The following is a 26,515-nucleotide window of genomic DNA, read 5'->3' as shown; positions in this document are numbered from 1 at the left end:
GCGCCTCTTGTTCCGCCTCTGTAGGGAACAATTGAAAAATAGTCTCGTCATGAAAATGCCGTTTGAATAATAATTTTCTTGCAAAAAGATTTAAATCTTTGATTGCCGTAAATTGGTCGAAGAGTGGAGTAGGACAGAACATAAGACCTTTATTGAGCAAATTAATTTCAACAGGTGAAAAAATGTGAGTACTCAAATTAATTACCTTAAGATTATTGTCAGGAGTATATCTAGTAAGTCTTTTCATCGGTTGATACCGTACATCACGTTTTCTCTTAGGTGTAGAGATAATGGAAGTTGATACAGAGGCGGAAGTAGAGGCACCAGAAATATCACTCACAGATGGATTGGAAGACATAGATGGATTACGATTATGTTGACGGTCACCATTATTCTCATTGGTTGCATTTTTACGCCATCTGTATACTCTACCCAAATTGAAATCTCTTTGATCCCTCATCAATTTATTGCTCTGATTAACTTGTATATCCTTAATCCATTGTTCGATATGTTTATCCAATTGTAAACCAATCAGTTGCAGTTGGTCTGTAGATAAATTAGCTTTGGCACTAGTATATGCCTCTTCAAGGGACTTATCAATCTCTGCCAAAGAGTTAATGTTCAATTTAATTAACAGCTCCATAAGTTTCTTAGACGTATCATTACAAACGCTTTCCCAGTTTGAAATAAATTCTTGGTCACTCACTATAAAAGATGGAGTGACATGGACTCTCAGGCCTCTGGGAATTAATTGTCTCTCAATATAGTTTTCCAAGAAAGCCCGATTCCACCAAAAGCGGATTCTTTTATGTGTTAGATTCTTAATCACATTAAAAACAGAATTAAATTGTGAACCACTTGTCACCATTGTTGTGGTACCACTATTACAGAAGACTTCTTTAACATGTCCTTGCCAGGATAATTCCCTGGCTTTGAAATCCATATTCAGGTAGAAAAACCTGTGCAAAACACAGACAATTAATGATAACTCAAATTAACCTGATTTTAAGGCAATACCACAAAAAACACGTGAAAGAAAGAAAAAAAAAAAAAAAAAAATTATATATTTTTTATATATATAACAATAATAATGAAATGGTTATAATTCTATTAGTATACCTTTTTCAACGTGTATAAGTGTGTGCCACTGGGAGAATGGTAGACCATTCGAGAAAAGATTTGTAAACCGAATCAAAGAAAAACCCAAATTTTGGTCAAAAAATGTATATAAAAATTAAATAAGATATATGAATAATAAAAAAGTCATAAAACAGATATACGATTAAAATACCTTTATTAAGTAATAGTAATACGAATACATATAAAAAAGATGTGTGCTCAAAAGAATTTTATATATACACCTATATAGGTTAATAAAGCACGGCGTTCCCCATTAATAAATAACTATATTTTATCCCTCTATACATTGGCTCCTTAAAAAAGTGACATAAAATATATGGAGACCATATAGGCTCAAACAAGTGTCTGTGCATAGAACCATGTGGTGATGCAAAACAATCAACAAGGAGAGAAACCAATGTGATGGTATAAAGTGCAAAAAATGCAAATTCCAAAAATAAATAAAAGAGTGAGTGTAGGGGAAAGGAGGGAAGAATAGAGGGTATATACCTTGGAGGAACGCTGCTGGATGAGCTACACACGCCCGACGTACGTTTCGGAATGAATCCTTCGTCAGGGGGTGGAGTGTGTAATCACAGATCTCCCTAAATACTCCTGTGCAAATAACATGTGGGAGGATTAAACCTATCACGGCGCGCGCGCCGCCATGTTGGCCGGAAATGGATCCGCCCTCCCGTCACATGACCGGTAACCTAGTAACAGGATGCCAGACACTGACGTAGGAATAGGGAAGCCGGAACTCAGGCTGCGCGTGCGCACAGGCCATCCACTCACATGGTATAAGCACACCTCCAAATATAGTTATTTATTAATGGGGAACGCCGTGCTTTATTAACCTATATAGGTGTATATATAAAATTCTTTTGAGCACACATCTTTTTTATATGTATTCGTATTACTATTACTTAATAAAGGTATTTTAATCGTATATCTGTTTTATGACTTTTTTATTATTCATATATCTTATTTAATTTTTATATACATTTTTTGACCAAAATTTGGGTTTTTCTTTGATTCGGTTTACAAATCTTTTCTCGAATGGTCTACCATTCTTCCAGTGGCACACACTTATACACGTTGAAAAAGGTATACTAATAGAATTATAACCATTTCATTATTATTGTTATATATATAAAAAATATATAATTTTTTTTTTTTTTTTTTCTTTCTTTCACGTGTTTTTTGTGGTATTGCCTTAAAATCAGGTTAATTTGAGTTATCATTAATTGTCTGTGTTTTGCACAGGTTTTTCTACCTGAATATGGATTTCAAAGCCAGGGAATTATCCTGGCAAGGACGTGTTAAAGAAGTCTTCTGTAATAGTGGTACCACAACAATGGTGACAAGTGGTTCACAATTTAATTCTGTTTTTAATGTGATTAAGAATCTAACACATAAAAGAATCCGCTTTTGGTGGAATCGGGCTTTCTTGGAAAACTATATTGAGAGACAATTAATTCCCAGAGGCCTGAGAGTCCATGTCACTCCATCTTTTATAGTGAGTGACCAAGAATTTATTTCAAACTGGGAAAGCGTTTGTAATGATACGTCTAAGAAACTTATGGAGCTGTTAATTAAATTGAACATTAACTCTTTGGCAGAGATTGATAAGTCCCTTGAAGAGGCATATACTAGTGCCAAAGCTAATTTATCTACAGACCAACTGCAACTGATTGGTTTACAATTGGATAAACATATCGAACAATGGATTAAGGATATACAAGTTAATCAGAGCAATAAATTGATGAGGGATCAAAGAGATTTCAATTTGGGTAGAGTATACAGATGGCGTAAAAATGCAACCAATGAGAATAATGGTGACCGTCAACATAATCGTAATCCATCTATGTCTTCCAATCCATCTGTGAGTGATATTTCTGGTGCCTCTACTTCCGCCTCTGTATCAACTTCCATTATCTCTACACCTAAGAGAAAACGTGATGTACGGTATCAACCGATGAAAAGACTTACTAGATATACTCCTGACAATAATCTTAAGGTAATTAATTTGAGTACTCACATTTTTTCACCTGTTGAAATTAATTTGCTCAATAAAGGTCTTATGTTCTGTCCTACTCCACTCTTCGACCAATTTACGGCAATCAAAGATTTAAATCTTTTTGCAAGAAAATTATTATTCAAACGGCATTTTCATGACGAGACTATTTTTCAATTGTTCCCTACAGAGGCGGAACAAGAGGCGCTAGATATTCTTGATAATCTGGCTAATGATCATAATACATTGGAGAAAGGTAAGATCCCTGAATCAATTCGTCCACGTTCTCGAAAATTCCCACCATTATCATCATGTCCAGTAATTGATGTTTTCGTTAAGACAGTGAGTAAAGAATTTGAAAAAATACCACGGTATCCCAGCAATAATAATCTAAGTAGAGAAGAAAGACTGGGTCTCAAGCGGTTACAGGATCTGAAAGATGTGGTTTTTAAACCTGCAGATAAGGGTGGGAATGTGGTGGTTTGGCCAAAATCACTATATGAAAAGGAAGCATTTCGGCAAATTAAAAATACCACGTGCTATAGAAGACTGACATTTAATCCCTTGATCAAATATCAATCTGAATTGGTGTCTATCCTAAGTAATGCAAGGGATAATGGCACTATATCAAAGGAACTCTTTATGGCCTTACAGATAGATGAACCATCCATTCCCACCCTTTACCTGCTACCAAAAATTCACAAGAACCAAAATATCCCTCCGGGTAGACCCATTATTTCAGGGTGTGGGAACTTTATGGAGAATGTTAATAAATTTATAGACTCAAAGTTACAACCATTAGTAGAAACATTACCCTCGTTTACTAAAGATACAAATGAGTTTTTAAAAAAAGTTGATGGACTATATATTGGTGTGGACACACTATTTGTGACATGTGACGTTGAATCACTCTATACGAACATACCTCACTCTGATGGCATTAATGCAACCAAATTTTATTTGCAATCCTCAACCATGTCTCCATCTATGAGTCAATTTGTAGAGCAACTTTTATCCTTTGCACTGTCTCACAATTTTTTTCTTTTTAAAGGGTCCTTCTACCTGCAGCTCCAGGGCACTGCGATGGGTGCATCTTATGCACCGGCTTATGCAAATCTTTTCCTGGGGCTGTGGGAGAGGGACCTTTTCCTGTCGGATCGTTTGTCATCAATGCACCGCGTTCTCTTTTGGACGCGGTACATTGATGACATATTTTTGATCTGGCAGGGATCCGTTGAAGCACTCAAAGAGTTTATTTTAAATTTAAATGATAATACTATGAACATACATCTCACTTATCAATCTGATAAAGATGTGATTGACTTTCTGGATGTAAAAGTAAAAAGAGATATGGAGAATTGCATACAGACTGACTTATTTCGGAAAAGTACCTCAGTAAATTCTTTCCTTCATGCTACTTCAGCGCATCCCCCAGCTTTGGTGAAATCTATTCCCATTGGACAGTTCCTGCGATTACGTAGGATCTGCTCAAATGAGGAAGACTTTTTAAAACAAGCGGATGAGCTTAAACTTAGATTTTTTGATCGTGGCTACAGCCACAGATCTGTGAAAAGGGCATTCAATAGAGCAAAAAATGTATCAAGACATCAGGCTCTATACTCTTCGAGACCATCAACATCTGATAGGAAAATAAGATATATTACCCAATATCACGGTCAGACGAATATGATGATAAAAATGTTGGAAAAAGCTTGGCCCATATTACATACTGATCCAATTTTATCTCACTATATTGGATCTAAACCAAGCATAACCTATAGGAGACCAGTAAATTTGGGGGATAAATTAGTTAAAAGCCACTATGTTCCAGAACCCATCCAGTCAATGTCCTTTTTGGATTCCAAACCAGCGTGGGGTTGTAAACCTTGTGGTAAATGTGTGGCTTGTTCAAATATTGATCAAGCCCAGACAATTTCTAGTTCGGATGGCTTAAGTATGTATAAAATCACTCATACAATAACTTGTACAACCAAAGCAGTTGTCTACTATGCCACCTGCCCCTGTTCCCTAATCTATGTTGGATTAACAACCCGTCAACTAAAGGTAAGGGTTCGGGAACATGTTTTGGGAATTTTAGCGGCAAAGGAAATTGAGGATATAAATATATTGAAAACTATACCGAAACATTTTAAACTTTTCCACAACTGCAACGCCAACGAATTGAGGATAATTGGCATTGATATGGTAAAACCAAACATTAGAGGTGGTAGAATAAGTGCCCCTTTAGCACGGTTGGAAGCTAAGTGGATTTGGAGCCTCAAAACAGTCTCACCTTTAGGTCTTAACGAAAATCTTAGCTTTGCACCTTTTCTGTAAACTGTAATATATTATTATTCTTATTATATATTTATATATTTTTATTTTTTATTTTTTATTTTTGTTATTTTTTAATATTGCGGACCCCCTTGTCTCACCCTTCTCCCCCCCTTTTTATCCCTCCTTTCTTTTATGTCTTATTAATATTTTATATTTCTTTTGTTAAGGAACTATGTTTCTTCCCTTCTTATGGTTTGAGTGATGAAAGACGATCCGGAATTATTTGATGCATGAAGAAATACATACCTGTGACTGTCCATCGTGTTTAGTACAAATCCATGGAAGAAGATTTATTTATTTATTTAATTAATTATTCATTCATTATGTATTCAATATATTATTTTTATTTTTAAAAAAATATTTTTTTTTTTTTTTTTCCCTTCTTCCTTTTCCTTGTTTTTGTACTCTTAAATGGTAATCCATTCTTGACACCTTTAATGTATGTACTATACATCATTATATAATATGTGATAACATTATTTTTATACATGCTCTCATTCTATTATTATTTGTATATGGATTTCTATATGGTATTCTTCGATTGAAGTAGTCCAGATGCATATGGATATATTTCTATTATGTGGTTTTTATATATTGATTGCTATGCGTTTTTGAAAGTACACATATATATATACTCTTTTGTAAAGAAATTTCTTTTCCGGAGTCTATGTTTATTTTTTCTATTTTGTTTTCATATATATTTTTTAGCTTATGTGTTTGGGAACTGGATGTGCGCGTGCGTGGCCAGGGACTCGGTGTTTCTCGACACATGCATCGGATTCCCCTTTTGGGCTTCTCGGACATGGTCGGGTACCTCTTGTTTTACTGGCTACGCATGCGCCGCTTAATCCAGTCACCCTTCCACATTTGGAGGTGTGCTTATACCATGTGAGTGGATGGCCTGTGCGCACGCGCAGCCTGAGTTCCGGCTTCCCTATTCCTACGTCAGTGTCTGGCATCCTGTTACTAGGTTACCTGTCATGTGACGGGAGGGCGGATCCATTTCCGGCCAACATGGCGGCGCGCGCGCCGTGATAGGTTTAATCCTCCCACATGTTATTTGTACAGGAGTATTTAGGGAGATCTGTGATTACACACTCCACCCCCTGACGAAGGATTCATTCCGAAACGTACGTCGGGCGTGTGTAGCTCATCCAGCAGCGTTCCTCCAAGGTATATACCCTCTATTCTTCCCTCCTTTCCCCTACACTCACTCTTTTATTTATTTTTGGAATTTGCATTTTTTTGCACTTTATACCATCACATTGGTTTCTCTCCTTGTTGATTGTTTTGCATCACCACATGGTTCTATGCACAGACACTTGTTTGAGCCTATATGGTCTCCATATATTTTATGTCACTTTTTTAAGGAGCCAATGTATAGAGGGATAAAATATAGTTATTTATTAATGGGGAACGCCGTGCTTTATTAACCTATATAGGTGTATATATAAAATTCTTTTGAGCACACATCTTTTTTATATATATTCGTATTACTATTACTTAATAAAGGTATTTTAATCGTATATCTGTTTTATGACTTTTTTATTATTCATATATCTTATTTAATTTTTATATACATTTTTTGACCAAAATTTGGGTTTTTCTTTGATTCGGTTTACCAGGCCAAGATGAATCTGACATGGAGTGCACTGATGCACAGCCACTGATAGATGATTCTGCTGGTACATTCAGTCAGAGCACTACATTGTCCTCGCAGTGTAATGAGCCAGATTCTGACCCTGATGAGACTCAGGTGCCCCTTCCCGCATACTATACCACCATACACGGTGACATAGAGGAAGGTGCAAATGACATTGAAGAGGAGGTTATGGATGACCCAGTTGTTGACCCAGATTGCATCCATTGGGGGAAGAGGGTGCTGCTTCCAATAGCTCAGATGAGGAGGAGGAGCATCCACAGCAGACATCGACATCACAACAGCTGTTATCTGGCAGGCCCGCAGCACTCCAAAGACAGGTTCCAAAGATCAAAAGAGTTGCTGGACAGCTTGTCCAGACGGTCAAAATAGCACAGCGTGCTAGGCCGCAAAATGTCTTCCAAAGTAGGAAGAGTGCAGTGTGGCACTTTTTTGAACAAAATCCTCATGATCAGGCCAAGGTTATCTGTAAGAAGTGCGCAAAGACCTTTAGCCAAGGGAAAAATCTGAAAAATTTGAATACCAGTTGCATGCTTAGACATTTAACCAGCATGCACTTGCAAGCGTGGACACAACACCAAACCTCAAGTACCAAATGTGCAACTGATCACAAAGAAGGTAGTCAGCAACGCTACATTGTTTCCCCCACTGTAAGCCCATCGGTTAGCACAGCAGCAAATGTTGAGGTGTCGTTGCAAGGCCAAAGCAGTCCGGGAATCCCACTGTTATATCAACGAAAGACTGAATCTAGGCCATCAGAAAGAACACCAACTCCATCACCATCATCAACCCTCTCTCAGTCCGCCCTGTCCACCGCTAGTTCCACCATCTGCAGCTCTCAAGTCCAGCTCACCCTCCCAAAGACTATGAGTAGGTCAAGAAAGATCTGTCTCTCATCCGCGTACACTGGGTTTGAACGCCCACATTGCCAAACTAATCTCGTTAGAGATGATGCCATCCCAGCCCTCCACATGCATGTGAAAGACCGCATTATCCATGCACTCAAGCAATCAGTGAGTGGAAAGGTACACCTCACAACAGATGCATGGTCCAGTCGGCATGGCCAGGGCCGTTACGTGTCCATCACTGCGCACTGTGTTAATGTGGTGGATGCAGGGTCCACAGGGGACAGCGGTGGTGGGACAGTGCTGCCTAGCCCACGGTATAGGAAACAGTTGGCAGTAGGCGTTCGACCTTCCTCCTCCTCCAGAAGCAAAAGCTCATCCACAGAGCGCAGTCGTACGAGCACTCCATCTGCAGCTGCCACTGTTGCACACGAGGTGTCCCCCTATCGAGCAGCTAGTGGAAAGCGTCAGCAGGCTGTGTTGCAGATGATGTGTTTGGGCGACAGACACACCGCGGAGGTGCTGGCCGAGTACTTGAAGCGACAAACTGAGTCATGGCTGAGCAGTATACATCTTGAGGCAGGCAAGGTAGTTAGTGATAATGGCCGTAATTTTGTGGCAGCCATAGCCCTTTCAAAACTCAGCCACATACCTTGCTTGGCTCACACCTTGAACCTGGTGGTGCAGTGCTTCCTCAATAATTATCCGGAGTTAACAGCTCTGCTCCATAAGGTGCGAAGATTGTGCTCGCACATCCGCCGGTCGCCTGTACACTCCATTCGTATGCAGAAGCTCCAGCGATTGCTCCACCTTCCCAACCACCACCTCATTATCGACATTGCAACAAGGTGGAACTCCACCCTGCACATGGTTGAGCGGCTGTGCGAACAGAGGCAGGCCATAATGCATTTGTGGGAGGATACACGGCCAGGCACTTTGAGAGCAGACATGGAGTTGACAGGTGTGCAGTGGTCGAAGCTGAAAGACCTCTGTAAAGTCCTTCAGTGTTTTGAGGAATGCACACGGCTGGTAAGCGCAGACGACGCCATCCTAAGCACGAGCATCCCACTTATGTGTCTGCTCATGCAAACTTTGACGCACCTTAAGGAGCAGGTGTCTGCAGCCAATGTTGACGAGGAGGAAGAGGAGGAGGGAATCCTTGATGACATTCAGCCATTGTCTGCTCAGGGACCTCTCCTGGACGAGGTGGAGGAAGAAGAGGAGGAGGAGGATGATGATGGGGATGATTACTTAGGGGAGGAGGATGCATCTCGTGGGGCAAGTGAAAATGTTGGCGTGGCAAGGTCTGGTACAGGGTTTGTGCGTGACTGGAGGGATGTGGATTTGCCAGAAAGTGCTCCTCCAACCAGCACTCGCAGTGCATCATTGACACCGGGAACATTGGCCCACATGTCAGATTATGCCTTGCAGATCCTAAAAAGGGACCCCCGCATTGCCAAAATGATGAACGATGATGACTACTGGTTGGCCAGCATCCTGGATCCACGCTATAAAGGCAAATTACAAAACATCATGCCACACGAGAACCTTGACCTAATATTGGCTAATAAACAAGCAACTCTGGTAAACCGGTTGGTTGAGGCATTCTCAGCACACAGCATCGGTGATGGTTCTCACACGAGCCGTACGGGCCGGCGGCAGCTTGGCAGAGGTGTTCATGGTGCACACAGCAGAAGTGGCGTTGGAGACAGGGGTTTCATGACAATGTTGTGGACTGATTTTTCAAGTACCGCTCACACAACTGGTAATACTGCATCGATGGAAAGTGACAGGAGACAGCAGTTGTCAACTATGGTTAACAACTACTTTTCCTCCCATATCGATGTTCTCCCGCACAGGTCATTCCCCTTTGACTATTGGGCCGCTAAACTGGACACCTAGCCTGAATTGGCACAATATGCCTTACAGGAGCTCGCTTGCCCAGCTGCAAGTGTGCTATCGGAAAGAGTCTTCAGTGCAGCTGGATCAACCCTGACAGAAAAAAGGACCCGTCTGTCAACTCAAAATGTGGATGATCTAACCTTCATTAAAATGAACCATGCATGGGTTTCCAAGGATTTTGTCCCTCCTTCCCCTGATGACACATAGGTTGCCAGAAAAATGGCTTGCTTTGGTCCTCCTCTTCCTGGGACTTGAACAATTTCGCCTTTTGCATCAGCTGAATGTCCAACATGAACATATGCGACTTTCTAAAACTCCCTAACTGTGCTGCCTCCCCCCCATGGTCGGGGTCACCAGCTAGCGCACGAAACCGTGCGAGTGCCGTTGCCCTGGACAGGTGGGTAGGCCGACTCTTGGGCGCGGGCAAAGGCACAGGGTCCCTCATAGTGCAATCAAGTGTCTCTGACGGTGGTGGTGCACACCCGCCGTCAGACACACCGCCGTACTATGAGGGGCCCAGTGCCAGTACCGACGCCCACGAGTGGGCCCCCCTTGCTTGGGCAGGGCCCCAGCATTTGCAATCTTTACCTCTCCCTGCTCCTCCGCTGTGTAGTCTGGGCTGTCAAATTCATACTGGGCCTGACACCGTCTGAGCCTGCCTCCTGATCTATAGACATATATTTTGAATGTGTACACTATGCTATCCATACATGTTATTCGGGGATACGGTACCCTTTCTCACCTTTGTGCAATCACGTGTAATCCATACTGGGCCTGACACCGTTTGAGCCTGCCTCCTGATCTATAGACATATATTTTGAATGTGTACACTATGCTATCCATACATGTTATCCGGTGATACGGTACCCTTTCTCACCTTTGTGCAATCACGTGTAATCCATACTGGGCCTGACACCGTTTGAGCCTGCCTCCTGATCTATAGGCATATATTTTGAATGTGTACACTATGCTATCCATACATGTTATCCGGGGATATGGTACCCTTTCTCACCTTTGTGCAATCACGTGTAATCCATACTGGGCCTGACACCGTTTGAGCCTGCCTCCTGATCTATAGACATATATTTTGAATGTGTACACTATGCTATCTATACATGTTATCCGGGGATACGGTACCCTTTCTCACCTTTTTGCAATCACGTGTAATCCATACTGGGCCTGACACCATCTGAGCCTGCCTCCTGATCTATAGACATATATTTTGAAAGTGTACACTATGCTATCCATACATGTTATCCGGGGATACGGTACTGTTATGATTGAGTCACCGTAGGAGGCAGACACAAAAATGGAAGCTACGTCCAGAAAACCAGAGAAGTTGGCAACTATCAGATTGCAGACCCCTGAACCTATCAACACAACTAGCAGTAGCCGTGGGGGGTTCCTATGATGCCCTAGACCCCTCGATCACAGCTGGAGAGATAAATAGCCTAAAGACAGAAAGGGAAATCTAAACTGCCCCAGAGCAGACCCCAAAGTAAAAGGCAGCCCCCAACATATAATGACGGTGAAGCAAGATGAAAAAACACTCACACAGATAGAAAGATAGGCTGAGCAAACGATGGGGCCCAAGCTAACTAAACAGAACAGGAAAGGAAGGTTGCTGTCTGCAATCTGCCAAAACCCTATCAAAGACATAAGCCAACAAGCTGATATGGAAAAAGACCCTGAAGCAGCTAGGCTTCAAAAACTAAATCAGCACTCAGGTATTTTCAGAAGACAGAGCTAAAGGAATTCAGCACACCCCAGCAGGGAATGGCAGAAATCCAGAAAAACAAAGCAAAAAGCCGAGCAGAAAACGTAGCTTTAGAAGAGCAGGAATTCAGACTGGTCTCCAAGGAACCCACAGAGAAATCACCCGCAGGGCAGAAGGGCGTCGGCAGCCTTATATCCAGTCAGTAACTCCACTCAGCCAGTCATAATCATCAGGTTCAGGTGTTTGATAATCAGGCTCACTACCTTTCTTTACCAGAAGAGGGAGTTCCTCGGGCCTCAGTAGTGAAGGGGAAAATGAACTCACAACACGGTACCCTTTCTCACCTTTGTGCAATCATGTGTAATCCATACTGGGCCTGACACCGCTTGAGCCTGCCTCCTGATCTATAGACATATATTTTGAATGTGTACACTATGCTATCCATACATGTTATCCGGTGATACGGTACCCTTTCTCACCTTTGTGCAATCACGTGTAATCCATACTGGGCCTGACACCGTTTGAGCCTGCCTCCTGATCTATAGACATATATTTTGAATGTGTACACTATGCTATCCATACATGTTATCCGGGGATACGGTACCCTTTCTCACCTTTGTGCAATCACGTGTAATCCATACTGGGCCTGACACCATTTGAGCCTGCCTCCTGATCTATAGACATATATTTTGAATGTGTACACTATGCTATCCATACATGTTATCCGGGGATACGGTACCCTTTCTCACCTTTGTGCAATCACGTGTAATCCATACTGGGCCTGACACCGTTTGAGCCTGCCTCCTGATCTATAGACATATATTTTGAATGTGTACACTATGCTATCCATACATGTTATCCGGTGATACGGTACCCTTTCTCACCTTTGTGCAATCATGTGTAATCCATACTGGGCCTGACACCGTCTGAGCCTGCCTCCTGATCTATAGACATATATTTTGAATGTGTACACTATGCTATCCATACATGTTATCCGGGGATACGGTACCCTTTCTCACCTTTGTGCATTCACGTGTAATCCATACTGGGCCTGACACCGTTTGAGCCTGCCTCCTTATCTATAGACATATATTTTGAATGTGTACACTATGCTATCCATACATGTTATCCGGGGATACGGTACCCTTTCTCACCTTTGTGCAATCATGTGTAATCCATACTGGGTCTGAGAACGGCTGGCGAGCTGTTAAGCAAGCTACAGCACCTGTGGTTTGCACACGTAAGTTTTTCATTTTTTCAGGAATGACGGTTAGGCCTAATTCCGGAACTGCGGTTGACCTACACTTACTGGGAAATCATCGTTCACGGATAATAATTGTAATCCCAGATCCCCATCACTAACGTTGTTCAGCGGGTTATCTGCACCTGTAAGCGACAAATGCTGGCCTTTTCAGTGTAGCGCACATGCAGCCACGGACATGTAAGGGCGTGCCACACCAGTTATTGGCCAATCTCACGTGCCAGAGCCTCGCGTGTCCCTCTAGTAAGCCGGACTCGGACCGCGGGGCATGACGGAGTCTCGTTCGTTAACGGAATTAAGCTTGCAATGTGTGCATCTTTTTTGTGGCTGGATGGTTGAGGTTGCCCATGTTGAGTCAAATTACGCCGTAGGCTCCACTCCTGGTGGTGCCCTTCTGGACATTCCTTTAAGGTTCAGCTTTGCAACCATACTGCCCCCGTAAAACAAACACTTTGCCTTGATGAACGCTGTTTGGAGGGTCGTGACTCGTGAGAATAACGCCGCCCAATGAGTTAACCTGCTAGAGAGATCCTTCGTTGCTCCCAAGCATGACATCACACTCCCTAGGAGGAAGGTAATGCCACTGTGGCGACCGTAGTCCTGGGGGCGACACAAGTGCACTGATGCCCAGCCACTGCTCGATGATTCTGCTGGTACATTGACCCAGACCACTACATTCCCCTTGCACGCTACACGGCCTGAATCTGACCCTGCTGAAACTCAGGTTACCCTTCCCATATACAGTTCCATCTTACACGGTGACAAAGAGGAAGCTGCAGATGAAAGTGCAGGTTCGGCCCACCCACCATCAGACACACCACCGTACTATCAGGGGCCCTGTGCCAGTGCCGTCACCAACGAGTGGGCCCCCCCTGCTTGCTCAGGATCACAGCACTTGCAAGGTTGAAATACTGTGCAGTGAGATGGAAGATGGGGACGACGAGGAGTCCAGACTAGTACAGGGATTCCCTAGCGAGGAGACTTATTTAATTGTTTTCAATGTTGGGACAGCAATTTTTGGGGAGCACTATACTCTGGAGAATGATAGATGGGGCCCACCATACACTGGAACATTCCAAAGGTGGACATCAGACCCTGGAGCAGCATTTACAGGGCCCATTATACACTAGAGCATTAGAAATGGGGCCCATTATGTTTGGAGCATTATTTGGGCCCATAAGACAGTGGAGCTTCATCCATGGGGACCAACATATACTGTAGCATTATGTGGAGCTCATCATATACTGTTTCAAACATTATATGGGATCAATGATTCTGTATGGAGAAATAGATGGGCCTCGTCATGAGATGTAAAAAGTGAAGTATTTTTCATTGTACTATGCCGCTATTTCTCGGAGCATCATGAGTTGTGGTATGTGTTAAAGGGGCGCTCTTTTGCCCAGGGCACATGAAAACCTGGAGCCAGCCCTACCCTCCCACAACTTTAGCCAAATAACCCCCATTTTTCAGTGCGCAACTAGTATTATGAAGTTAATTAACGTTGACAAGCTTTAGTAAGAAGAATTGATGCTTTTGGCATTCAAATGGGCACTGTAGGTGTGTTTCCTGTCCTCCTCTCACTGCCAACTTTAATTCCCCATTGACTTACATTGGGTTTCGTGTTTCGGTTGGACCCCCGACTTTTCCCTATAGTCGGCCGATTTTGCTCGACCCAACTTTTGGAAAAGTCGGGTTTCATGAAACGAAACTCGACCCTAAAAAAGCAAAAGTCGCTCAACTCTAGTGATGGATGCTTGGACTGGTGGCTGACTTATTATGAAACCCCTTCCCTCTGATATTACGACTATGTGAGTGATTGGGCAGCCGTCAGTAGCAGCGCTAGCGTCAGCGCGCTTCAGCTATTTCTGTCTCAGCAGCTAGCGTCCTGCATCGCGCCAGCGATATCGCGGTGTCTCCGCTGAGGCTCCGTTCTCACCACGCTGCGTTTGCAGTTCCTCGAGCATTCGCAGTTGCGACATCTCGCACCTCTCTCTCACGGTAGGTCTAGACGGAATTGTCCTGACGTCTAAGGCTACTCCTGTGACTATTTATACCGTGTCTGCTCCGCTGGAGTCTGTGACCTAGAAGAGACTCAGCGGTTTTGTATGCTTTAAGCGTGCAGCTCTGTGACCTTAACAGAGCTTGCTTTAGTGCACTGGGTGCAGTGAACCCCGTGCACATTAACGCTACAGTGCTCTGCCTCTCTAGCAGCGGTCATATCTAGTGTTGAGCATTCCGATACCGCAAGTATCGGGTATCGGCCGATATTCGCTGTATCGGAATTCCGATACTTAGTTCCGATACTTTTTTCATATCGAATACCGGAATCGGAAGTTCCCATAATGCTAGGAGCCCGCTCGATTTGATTCAGCCAATGGGGATCCTCAGAAGTGTGTGCACATCCTGTTAGGCATGTAGGCATGTTAATTACTGGCATGGCTGTGATTGGCTGCTGAAATGATGTCATGATGCACTATAAAAACCACAGCAGCCTCCATTTCGGGTTCACTCTGCTGTGAATTCAGTTAGGGACAGGCTGCTGTTGAAGACTGTGAGGGACAGTTAGAAATAGCAATCATCAAACATATCTATTGCTCTACCCAGGCTACATAATCCACCACTGTAGCATTTTTTTAGCCCAGCAGCGCTGTTTTAATAGCTGTCTGCAAGGGCTGTGTGAGTGCAGACCCACGCTGTGTAGTGTGTCCTGCAGGCACGTCTGCTTGTAGGCCGCCCAGTGTGTGTCTCTGCCTCATACACATTTTTCTTTTATTGCTGCTTTTTTTTTCTCCTGTATAGTGTGCTTCCATACGTATCCATATATGTTGGTTGCAAACACTAAAGGAGTGGACAGTGGAGCCTTTCAGCAGCCATTCAGTGCTATAGCCCATTTCTCTGCACTGTTTTTGGCTGTCTGATAGGTCTCTCTGTGTGTGAGTGCAGCTCACGTTGCAGTGTGTTCTACAGCCACCGCTGGTTGTAGTCCGCTCAGCGTGCATCACTGCCTCATACATAGTCCTTTTTTTGCAGCTAATTTGTCCAGATTTTTGCTCCTATATTAGTGTGCTTCCATCCGCATCCATTGTCATTGGTTAGTTGCAAACACTATATAGGATTAGATAGAGGAGCCTTTTTGCTGGCTTGTGCCCTAAAGGGGCAGCCAGACTAGTATCACCCTATTTTTTGGAGCCTCATCAATTGCATTGTAGGTTAGCTTCCTGCATTGTAATCGCTCCAAAAAGTTTGTGATACTATAGCTTTCAAACTTTGGTCACATCCTTTTATTTCCCCCCCCCCCAAAAAAAAAGGAAATAAAGTTCACCAAACACTCCACTTTAGAGTTGTGTAGGCCACATTAGATCATATTAAAGTGTAGTACACACACTCTTAGCAAAATTAGTGTTTCTTATACTGGTTAGCAGGTGTTCAGGAATAAGAACACTAACCCTCCCTTTTTTACTTTTCTGCCTACCTTTATCAGTCTACCAAGATGAAGAAGGCAGGGAGTAAGGCACGTGGTCGTGGCCGTGGAGTTTCAGCAGGGAGAGGACGGGGGGATTCAGCAGGGAGAGGACGTGGGGATTCGGTGTCTGCTGCGGCCACCAGTGACCCGGCATCCCCCACTTTTACCAGGCAACAGTCCTTCATGCGCAGCTTTGTAGGACCTCGCCGTACCCCACTGCTGCGTGACGATCAAATTGAAGCCGTTGTCGGATGGATGGCAGCTAACGCATCCACTTCAATGACTTCCGCATCCTCCCAGGGCCAGAGCACTGAAGAGCAACCATCTGTCTCTTCACCACCTACCAAATTGCCCAGGCAGTCTGAGAGCCCTGGACAGGAGCCATCTCAATCTTTACTTCTGTTCTCAGAATCTGTTGGCTTGGAAAGAGGTGGCCAGCCAAGCAGCATTCTAGAGCGTGAAGAAGAGGGAGTATGCAGTGATGCGCAACTGCTTTGTTCCTCTGAATCTGAAGAGGCGGGTGGGCCAGTGCCTATTGTCAGCACACCTCAGTACTCATCTGATGACGATGAGACTCAGTTGCCAATTTCTGGTGCGTACGGTGCTGGCGAGACAACCCAGGACCAGCCGGTGCTTGAAGAGGGGAGTGGAGATGATGAGGTCCTTGACCCATCATGGCGTCAGCCACAGGAAGGTGGTGGGAGCAGCTCTGAGGAAGAGATTCCCCGAACGGCCAAAAGAGGAGGGAGAGGGCGGGGGCAGACTTGGTTGCCTGTAGCCTCCACTTTGGCACCCGTGAGGAGCAATCCTCTTCCAAAACAGAAAACGGGCGCTCCCAGGACTTGCAGTGCGTGGTCTTTTTTTGACACAGTTGCAGATGACATTTGCTTTGTCAAATGCAAGCTGTGTCATCAGAAAGTTAAACGAGGGAAAAATGTGAGCAACCTCAATACCACAAATATGTGGAAACATGTGCGTACCAAGCACGAGGTGGAGTTACACAGACACACTGAAGATGTAGGCCAACCTTCAGCAGCACCTACCACCTCTTCAGCTCGTGTTGGGGCCTCTTCCTCCAGCTCACACACAGCTGGTTCGGCTTCCTCACTGGAACGCCATGGAAGAACCTCTGCCACTGTTGTCCAGAGACCCAGTGAAATTCCACCCACTGAACCACGTTCTCAGTCATCAGCACACTCCCAGGCCACTCACCAGCAATCGGTAGCACAGGCATGGGAGAAAAAGCGGCCATACTCGGCAAACCATCCCCGAGCACTGGCTCTGAATGCCGGCATTGCCAAACTACTGGCCCTTGAGATGCTGTCATTCAGGCTGGTGGAGACTGACACCTTCCGGAACTTGATGTCATTGGCAGTTCCACAATACAATGTGCCCAGCCGCTTTTATTTCAGCAGGCAAGCCGTCCCTGCCCTGCAAAAGCATGTGGAGGGAAAAATTAAAAATGCGCTACTAAACGCCGTCAGTAGCAAGGTCCACCTGACCACCGATGCGTGGACCAGTAGCCATTGACAGGGACGATACCTTTCCCTCGCTACCCATTGGGTCAATGTTGTGGAGCCGGGTACAGATCTGGAGAGTGGCTCTGTACGTATTCTGCCAACTCCAAGGATTACAGGAATGCAGTCTGTACATATTGAGTCCTCCTCCTACTCTAGTTCCTCAGAATTAGCACTGCATGAGCCTGTTAGGCCAGATATGAGCACAGGTGTGGCCAAACGTCAACAGGCCGTCCTTAAATTAATTTCTTTGGGGAATCGGAGCCACACAGCACAGGAGCTCTGTAATGCCATCAAGCAGGAGAGCGATGTGTGGTTTGTGCCAGCGAATCTCCAGCCAGGTTTGGTAGTGAGTGACAATGGCCGAAATCTAGTGGCAGCTCTGGGCCTACTAGGCAACCTCACTCACATACCATGTCTGGCACACGTGCTCAATTTGGTCGTGCAGAGCTTTCTGAGGGACTATCCGGATCTTGATGCACTGCTGCACAAGGTTCGCCTAGAGTGTGCTCACTTGCGGCATTCCAGCATGGCAAGATCGCGCATTGCATCTCTGCAACGCCGATTCCGCCTGCCAGAACATCGCATCATATGTGACCTCCCCACCAGGTGGAATTCAACGTTACATATGTTGGAGCGGTTGTGTGAGCAGCAGGCAGCAGTAATGGAGTACCAGCTGCATCAGGCGCAAAAAAGTCGCACTGTGCGCCGGACACACTTCACCACCACTGAGTGGGCCACTATGAGGGACATCTGCCAAGTTTTGCATGCCTTCGATGACTCCACGCGGATGGCCAGTGCAGATGATGCACTAGTCAGCATGACTGTCCCCCTTATCTGTCTGCTTCAAAAAACCTTACAAGCACTAAGTGAGGAGGTTTTTGAAGAGGTCGAGGATGAGGAGTCAAAAATGCCATCTGCTTCTGGCAAGTCTGCGCAACGTGCTTCCACACAAAGGCCCAGGCAGGGGACACTTAGTGAGGAGGATGACGAGGAGTCAATGGAGGAGGAGGAACACATCTCTCCAGAGGAGGGAAGTACACAAGGCTCTAGTAGTCAGTGTGTATAGTGAGGGTGGGGTGATGCCGAGCAGGCTGAGATGCTGCCTCAAGCTGGGGACAGCGTTTCCGGTCCAGTTGGCAGTCTGCAGCACATGGTTGATTTCATGCTGCAGTGCTTGTTAAATGACCGCCGCATCGCCAACATTCTCCACACAGCTGATTATTGGGTGTACACCCTCTTAGATCCTCGCTACCGGGACAACTTACAAAGCCTCATACCACAGTTGAACCGGGAGCGTAAAATGCGGGAGTACCAAGAAACACTTGTGCAGGCCATCATGTTCTCCATTCCCCCCGCAAGTGTTGCTGGTAGTGCTTTTCAAAGCAGCCATGTGGGTAGAGGCAGTGGAGGAAGCTCTGCACAAAGAGGTAGCAGAGGCAGTGCCGCAGGACAAGGCAAGGCCAGTATGGCCCAAATGTGGAAAAGTTTTGTGGGACCACCACAAACGGCTACACCATCACAGACGGCTCCAGTCAGCAGGAGGCAACGTTTCCGTCAGATGGTGACAGACTACTTGTCTTGCCCTGTTAGTGTACTCCCAGACGGCTCTTCCCCGTTCAAGTTTTGGGTCTCTAAGCTGGATACATGGCCAGAGCTTAGCCAGTATGCATTGGAGGTGCTGGCTTGCCCTGCTGCCAGTGTATTATTGGAATGTGTCTTTAGTGCTGCAAGTGGTGTGGTAACAGACCGTCGCATGCGACTATCCGCCGATAATGTTGACCGACTTACTTTTGTGAAAATGAACAAGGCCTGGATCTCACCTGAATTTGCCAGTCCTCTTCCTGAATAAATAATTGGCTGGCAACAGGATCCAGGTCTCCTGTTGTGTTCATGTTTCTATGACCTGAAATTTAGTTCCTGGGCTACAGCAACGCCCGTTGTTGCTCAGAAGTGCTGTCCACACAGACAAAACACTCGCTCATGTGTAAGTGGGGTTTGGTAACGTCAGCTGATCCCCTGCTGTGTGTATGGCAGTGTCCTGCTCCCTCCAAACTCAAAGTACCTCAGATTTACACCTGGCTCCAAGTAGGCCTCGGCCTACTACCTGATTTTCCCTGGGCTCCGACACCGCCAGTTGGTGCTCAGAAGTGCTGTATGCACAGACAAAACACTCGCTCATGTGTAAGTGGGGTTCGGTAATGTCAGCTGATCCCCTGCTGTGTGTATGGCAAAGTGTCCTGCTCCCTCCAAACTCAAAGTACCTCAGATTTACACCTGGCTCCAAGTAGGCCTCGGCCTACTACCTGATTTTCCCTGGGCTCCGACACCGCCAGTTGGTGCTCAGAAGTGCTGTATGCACAGACAAAACACTCGCTCATGTGTAAGTGGGGTTCGGTAATGTCAGCTGATCCCCTGCTGTGTGTACAGCAAACTCTCCTGCTGCCTACAACTTCTGACTACCTCTGATTTAATATGTTCTCTGATTTGCCCTCTGTCTCCACTCTGTTTTGAGTATTTCCTCCGGCCTACAACACCGCCTGTTTCTGCTCTCAAGTGCCGTCTGCACAATCAACACTTGTTCCTGTGTTACCTGGGTCCTGTAACATCTGCTCATCTCCAGAAGTGAGTCCGGCAATGTCTCCTGCTTTGTCTACATTCCCACTACTTGTAGTGGAAAAGTGGACAGAGCAGGAGACATTGCCGGACTCACCTCTAGGGAGAAGCTGCTGTTACAGAACCCCAGTAACACAGGAACAAGTGTTGGTTGTGCAGACGGCATTTCAGAGCAGCAACTGGCGTGGTTGGAAGCCAGAGGAAATACTCGAAACAGAGTGAAGCCAGAGACCTAATTGGAGTACGTTGACAGTTAGTAGTAGTGTAGAAACAATCAAAAACTGCCACCAAGTAGGCCTCGGCCTACTACCTGATTTTCCCTGGGCTCCGACACCGCCAGGTGGTGCTCAGAAGTGCTGTACGCACAGACAAAACACTCGCTCATGTGTAAGTGGGGTTCAGTAACGTCTGCTGATCCCCTGCTGTGTGTATGGCAAAGTGTCCTGCTCCCACCAAACTCAAAGTACCTCAGATTTACACCTGGCTCCAAGTAGGCCTCGGCCTACTACCTGATTTTCCCTGGGCTCCGACACCGCCAGTTGGTGCTCAGAAGTGCTGTATGCACAGACAAAACACTCGCTCATGTGTAAGTGGGGTTCGGTAATGTCAGCTGATCCCCTGCTGTGTGTACAGCAAACTCTCCTGCTGCCTACAACTTCTGAATACCTCTGATTTAATATGTTCTCTGATTTGCCCTCTGTCTCCACTCTGTTTTGAGTATTTCCTCCGGCCTACACCACCGCCTGTTTCAGCTCTCAAGTGCCGTCTGCACAATCAACACTTGTTCCTGTGTTACCTGGGTCCTGTAACATCTGCTCATCTCCAGAGGTGAGTCCGGCAATGTCTCCTGCTTTGTCTACATTCCCACTACTTGCCTGACTCACCTCTAGGGAGAAGCTGCTGTTACAGAACCCCAGTAACACAGGAACAAGTGTTGGTTGTGCAGACGGCATTTCAGAGCAGCAACTGGCGTGGTTGGAAGCCAGAGGAAATACTCGAAACAGAGTGAAGCCAGAGGCCTAATTGGAGTACGTTGACAGTTAGTAGTAGTGAAGAAACAATCGAAAACTGCCACCAAGTAGGCCTCAGCCTACACCATGATTGTCCCTGGGCTCCAACAACGCCAGTTGGTGCTCGGAAGTGCTGTCCGCACAGAAAAAAACACTCGTTCATGTGAAAGTGGGGGTCGGTAACGTCAGCTGATCCCCTGCTGTGTGGAGGGGAAACTGCTGCTGCCACCAAATTGGAACTACTTCTGATTTAAACATTCTCTGATTTGGCCTCTGTCTCCACTCTGTCTCTAGTATTTCCCCTGACCTCCAACACCGCCAGTTCCTGCTCACAGTTGCCGTCCACGCATTCCACACTTGTTCCTGTGTTCCTGGTGTTCTGTTACGTGAGCAGATCCCCCAATGTGTGTCCGGCACTGTCTCCTGCGCTGTCCACCTTCCCACTACAAGTGGTGGGAATGTGGACAGAGCAGGAGACATTGGCAGACACACATCAGGGGATCTGCTGACATTACAGAACCCCAGTAACACAGGAAGACGTGTGGATTGGGCAGACGGCTACTGTACGCATAAACTGGCGGTGTTGGTGGTCTCGTGAAATCCTGGAAACAGAGTGGAGACAGATGCCTAATTGGAGCACGTTGACAGTCTGTTGTAGCCTACAAACAATCTAAAACTGCCACCAAGTAGGCCTCGGCCTACACCATGATTCTCCCTGGGCTCCAACAACGCCAGTTGGTGCTCAGAAGTGCTGTCCACACAGAAAAAACACTTGTTCATGTGAAAGTGGGGTTCGGTAACGTCAGCTGATCCCCTGCTGTGTGTACGGCAAACTCTCCTGCTGCATCCAAATTCAAACAACGTCTTATCTTAAACTGCCTCCAAGTAGGCCTCAGCCTACAAAATGACTATCCCTGGGCTCCAACATCATCAGTTGTTGCTCGGAAGTGCTGTCCACACAGAAAAAAACACTCGTTCATGTGAAAGTGGGGGTCAGTAACGTCAGCTGATCCCCTGCTGTGTGGAGGGCAAACTGTTGCTGCCTCCAAATTGGAACTACTTCTGATTTAAACATTCTCTGATTTGGCCTCTGTCTCCACTTTGTCTCTAGTATTTCCCCTGACCTCCAACACCGCCAGATCCTGCTCACAGTTGCCGTCCACGCATTCCACACTTGTTCCTGTGTTCCTGGTGTTCTGTTACGTGAGCAGATCCCCCAATGTGTGTCCGGCACTGTCTCCTGCGCTGTCCACCTTCCCACTACAAGTGGTGGGAATGTGGACAGAGCAGGAGACAGTGGCAGACACACATCAGGGGATCTGCTGACATTACAGAACCCCAGTAACACAGGAACACGTGTGGATTGGGCAGACGGCTACTGTACGCATAAACTGGCGGTGTTGGTGGTCACGTGAAATCCTGGAAACAGAGTGGAGACAGATGCCTAATTGGAGCACTTTGACAGTCTGTTGAAGCCTACAAACAATCTAAAACTGCCACCAAGTAGGCCTCGGCCTACAACATGATTGTCCCTGGGCTCCAACAACGTCAGCTGGTTCTCGGCAGTGTCTTTGGCACGGGTACTCCCTGTTGCCCAGCCTGTTTTCAGCACGCCTGCTGTTTCCGGGTAGTGTCAAGGTCACTATGCCACCAATCCGTTGTCCTGTCGTCTTGCGGCCGGGTTAGCCGACTCTACAGTGCCTGCAGTTTAGGTGACTCCTATGTGGGCTGCGGGAACTGGCACTGAAGGCTGGATCCGTAGTGCCAATCGGACATGGACCCCCTGTAGGACTGTGGGTTTCGGTAACTGCGGCCGGCTTGCGGCCTGGCTACTTTGCTCTGGATGGGTACCTTCTGCTACCCACCCGGGTTCCAGCACTGTCAGCTGGTTCTCGCCAGAGCCTTTGGCCTAGGTGTCTCCATCTCGGTATCCGAAGGTCCAGAACCATCAGCTGGTCCTTGGTAGTGCTTTCTAGCACAGGTACCTCCTGCCTAGTAACCGTGGTCCAGCACCGTCAGCTGTTCCTCGGTAGTGCCATTGGCTCTTGTAGCTGTAAAATAATGCTTATCCTGTAAAATACTCAGGACTAGTTACCAGATAAAAATATAGTGGTTTATTTGGATTCTTCCATCAAAGAAAAGATTATTACAGAAAAATATAAAAACAGGTGAAAGAGAGATTGTCCATTAGTTCATTAGTGCGAAGATTGGTCACCTTCTTACTCTGAGATCCCACATGGCAAATGGCCTCTGTCTCTCTTAGGCTTCTTCGTAGTAAAGTAACATACCAGCTGTTCAGTTATGTCCGAGCAGAGATGTCTGTGTCTCATGATGATGAGGGAAGGAACCATCGACCTCTACAGTTAGCCATGAATTATATACGTCTCTTGAAGCACGTGATCCTGGTATATATGGAGTTTGACATTTACCATGAGCCAAGCTTAATATATGTAGTGGAGCTGACATTTACCACTTGCTAAAATAGCACATGCAGTGTTAGTAGAAGGCAATGTCCCGTACAGAACTGAGTGTGATAAGAATACAACTCCATAACTAATATATAAATCCATAACTAATATAAATCCATAATATTTAACAGTAGCTTTTGCTACCCATCTGGGTTCCAGCACCGTCAGCTGGTTCTCGGCAGTGTCTTTGGCACGGGTACTCCCTGTTGCCCAGCCTGTTTTCAGCACGCCTGCTGATTCCGGGTAGTGTCAAGGTCACTATGCTACCAATCCGTTGTCCTGTCGTCTTGCGGCCGGGTTAGCCGACTCTACGGTGCCTGCAGTTTAGGTGACTCCTATGTGGGCTGCGGGAACTGGCACTGAAGGCTGGATCCGTAGTGCCAATCGGACATGGACCCCCTGTAGGACTGTGGGTTTTGGTAACTGCGGCCGGCTTGCGGCCTGGCTACTTTGCTTTGGATGGGTACCTTCTGCTACCCACCCGGGTTCCAGCACTGTCAGCTGGTTCTCGCCAGAGCCTTTGGCCTAGGTGCCTCCATCTCGGTATCCGAAGGTCCAGCACCGTCAGCTGGTCCTTGGTAGTGCTTTCTAGCACAGGTACCTCCTGCCTAGTAACCGTGGTCCAGCACCGTCAGCTGTTCCTCGGTAGTGCCATTGGCTCTTGTAGCTTTTGCTACCCATCTGGGTTCCAGCACCGTCAGCTGGTTCTCGGCAGTGTCTTTGGCACGGGTACTCCCTGTTGCCCAGCCTGTTTTCAGCACGCCTGCTGTTTCCGGGTAGTGTCAAGGTCACTATGCTACCAATCCGTTGTCCTGTCGTCTTGCGGCCGGGTTAGCCGACTCTACGGTGCCTGCAGTTTAGGTGACTCCTATGTGGGCTGCGGGAACTGGCACTGAAGGCTGGATCCGTAGTGCCAATCGGACATGGACCCCCTGTAGGACTGTGGGTTTCGGTAACTGCGGCCGGCTTGCGGCCTGGCTACTTTGCTTTGGATGGGTACCTTCTGCTACCCATCCGGGTGCCAGCACTGTCATCTGGTTCTCGCTAGAGCCTTTGGCCTAGGTGCCTCCATCTCGGTATCCGAGGTCCAGCAACGTCAGCTGGTCCTTGGTAGTGTTTTTTAGCACAGGTACCTTCTGCTTAGTAACCGTGGTCCAGCACCGTCAGTTGGTCCTCGGTAGTGCCATTGGCTCTTGTTCCTTCTGCTACCCATCCGGGTTCCAGCACTGTCAGCAGGTTCTCGCCAGAGCCTTTGGCCTAGGTGCCTCCATCTCGGTATCCGAGGTCCAGCACCGTCAGCTGGTCCTTGGCAGTGCTTTTCAGCACAGGTACCTTCTGCTTAGTAACCATGGTCCAGCACCGTCAGTTGGTCCTCGGTAGTGCCATTGGCTCTTGTTCCTTCTGCTACCCATCCGGGTTCCAGCACTGTCAGCTGGTTCTCACCAAAGCCTTTGGCCTAGGTGCCTCCATCTCGGTATCCGAGGTCCAGCTCCGTCAGCTGGTCCTTGGTAGTGCTTTTTAGCACAGGTATCTTCTGCTTAGTAACCGTGGTCCAGCACCGTCAGTTGGTCCTCGGTAGTGCCATTGGCTCTTGTTCCTTCTGCTACCCATCCGGGTTCCAGCACTGTCAGCTGATTCTCGCCAGAGTCTTTGGCCTAGGTGCCTCCATCTCGGTATCCGAGGTCCAGCAACGTCAGCTGGTCCTTGGTAGTGGTTTCTAGCACAGGTACCTCCTGCATAGTAACCGGGGTCCAGCACCGTCAGCTGTTCCTCAGTAGTGCCATTGGTTCTTGTTCCTTCTGCTGCCACTACGGGTTCCAGTACTGTCAGCTGGTTCTCGCCAGTTTCTCAGCCTTCTTGTACCTTCTGCTACATTTCCAAGATCAAGCTTTTTGAAATTGTCTTTGGTAATACTTATTGATCTCCATGACGACGACCCTGATGACGACGACCCTGAAGACCACACCAAAGAAGACCAGAAATACGACCCTAAATAATGACCAAGAGGACAAAGAACATGAAGACAACCACCAAGATACAGAACAAAAGACAGAAGAACAAGAAGCAGAAGAAGCAAAAGCAGAAGAACAGAAAGCAGAAGAACATTAAGCATAAGACTAAAAATCAGCATAGAAGAAATCAAAATTATAAGCAGAAGAAGACTAAGCAGTAAATGGGGGTGAGTCCGTTCCTCCTCGTGGTGCCCCTGGAAAATGCCTGCTGCTGCAGGCCAAACTGAACGCGGACAAATCCTGTTGTAAATCTTTTGTGACAGGCAGAACGTAAGGTGTAATCTTATAACTTTTATAGATAAGTACTACAGGAATGCCTGTCACCATAAGAAAATGAAGAAAAAGAAGAATAGGAAGAAGATGAAGAAATAGCATATGAAAATTAATAATAGCTGAATAAGAAGAATATGAAGAATGGAAAAAAAAATTAATGGGAAGAAGGTGAAGAAGAAGATGAATAAGGTGAAGAAAAAGTTGATGAAAAAAATGCTACTGCTGCGGATCATGAAAGAGAAAGTGTGGGAGAAGTACAAAAGAAGGTGAAGAGCATGGAAGTTGTGAAACATACATA

General features: G+C 46.1%; 1 protein-coding gene across 2 annotated transcripts; it reads left to right on the top strand.

Moving 5' to 3' along the window:
• Positions 1-2,324: 2,324 nt before the first annotated feature.
• LOC141095568 (uncharacterized) lies at positions 2,325-5,757 on the top strand. 2 transcript variants are annotated; one of them, XR_012233423.1, is made up of 3 exons: positions 2,325-3,139; positions 3,327-3,392; positions 5,641-5,757. XR_012233423.1 is itself a non-coding variant. In XM_073581639.1 (2 exons), the coding sequence occupies exons 1-2, from the start codon at positions 2,402-2,404 to the stop codon at positions 5,673-5,675; spliced, it is 1,026 nt and encodes a 341-aa protein (XP_073437740.1). In that variant the 5' UTR covers positions 2,325-2,401; the 3' UTR covers positions 5,676-5,757. The 2 variants fall into 2 exon arrangements, 1 of the variants encoding a protein (XP_073437740.1); XM_073581639.1 differs by having other exon boundaries at positions 2,325-3,392.
• The last annotated feature ends 20,758 nt before the right edge of the window (positions 5,758-26,515 follow it).

The sequence above is a fragment of the Dendrobates tinctorius genome, unplaced genomic scaffold (genome assembly GCF_039654945.1).
Source record: "Dendrobates tinctorius isolate UK_male_01 unplaced genomic scaffold, ASM3965494v1 ptg000070l, whole genome shotgun sequence".
NCBI lineage: Eukaryota > Metazoa > Chordata > Amphibia > Anura > Dendrobatidae > Dendrobates > Dendrobates tinctorius.
This window is presented reverse-complemented; position numbering and strand designations above follow the sequence as displayed.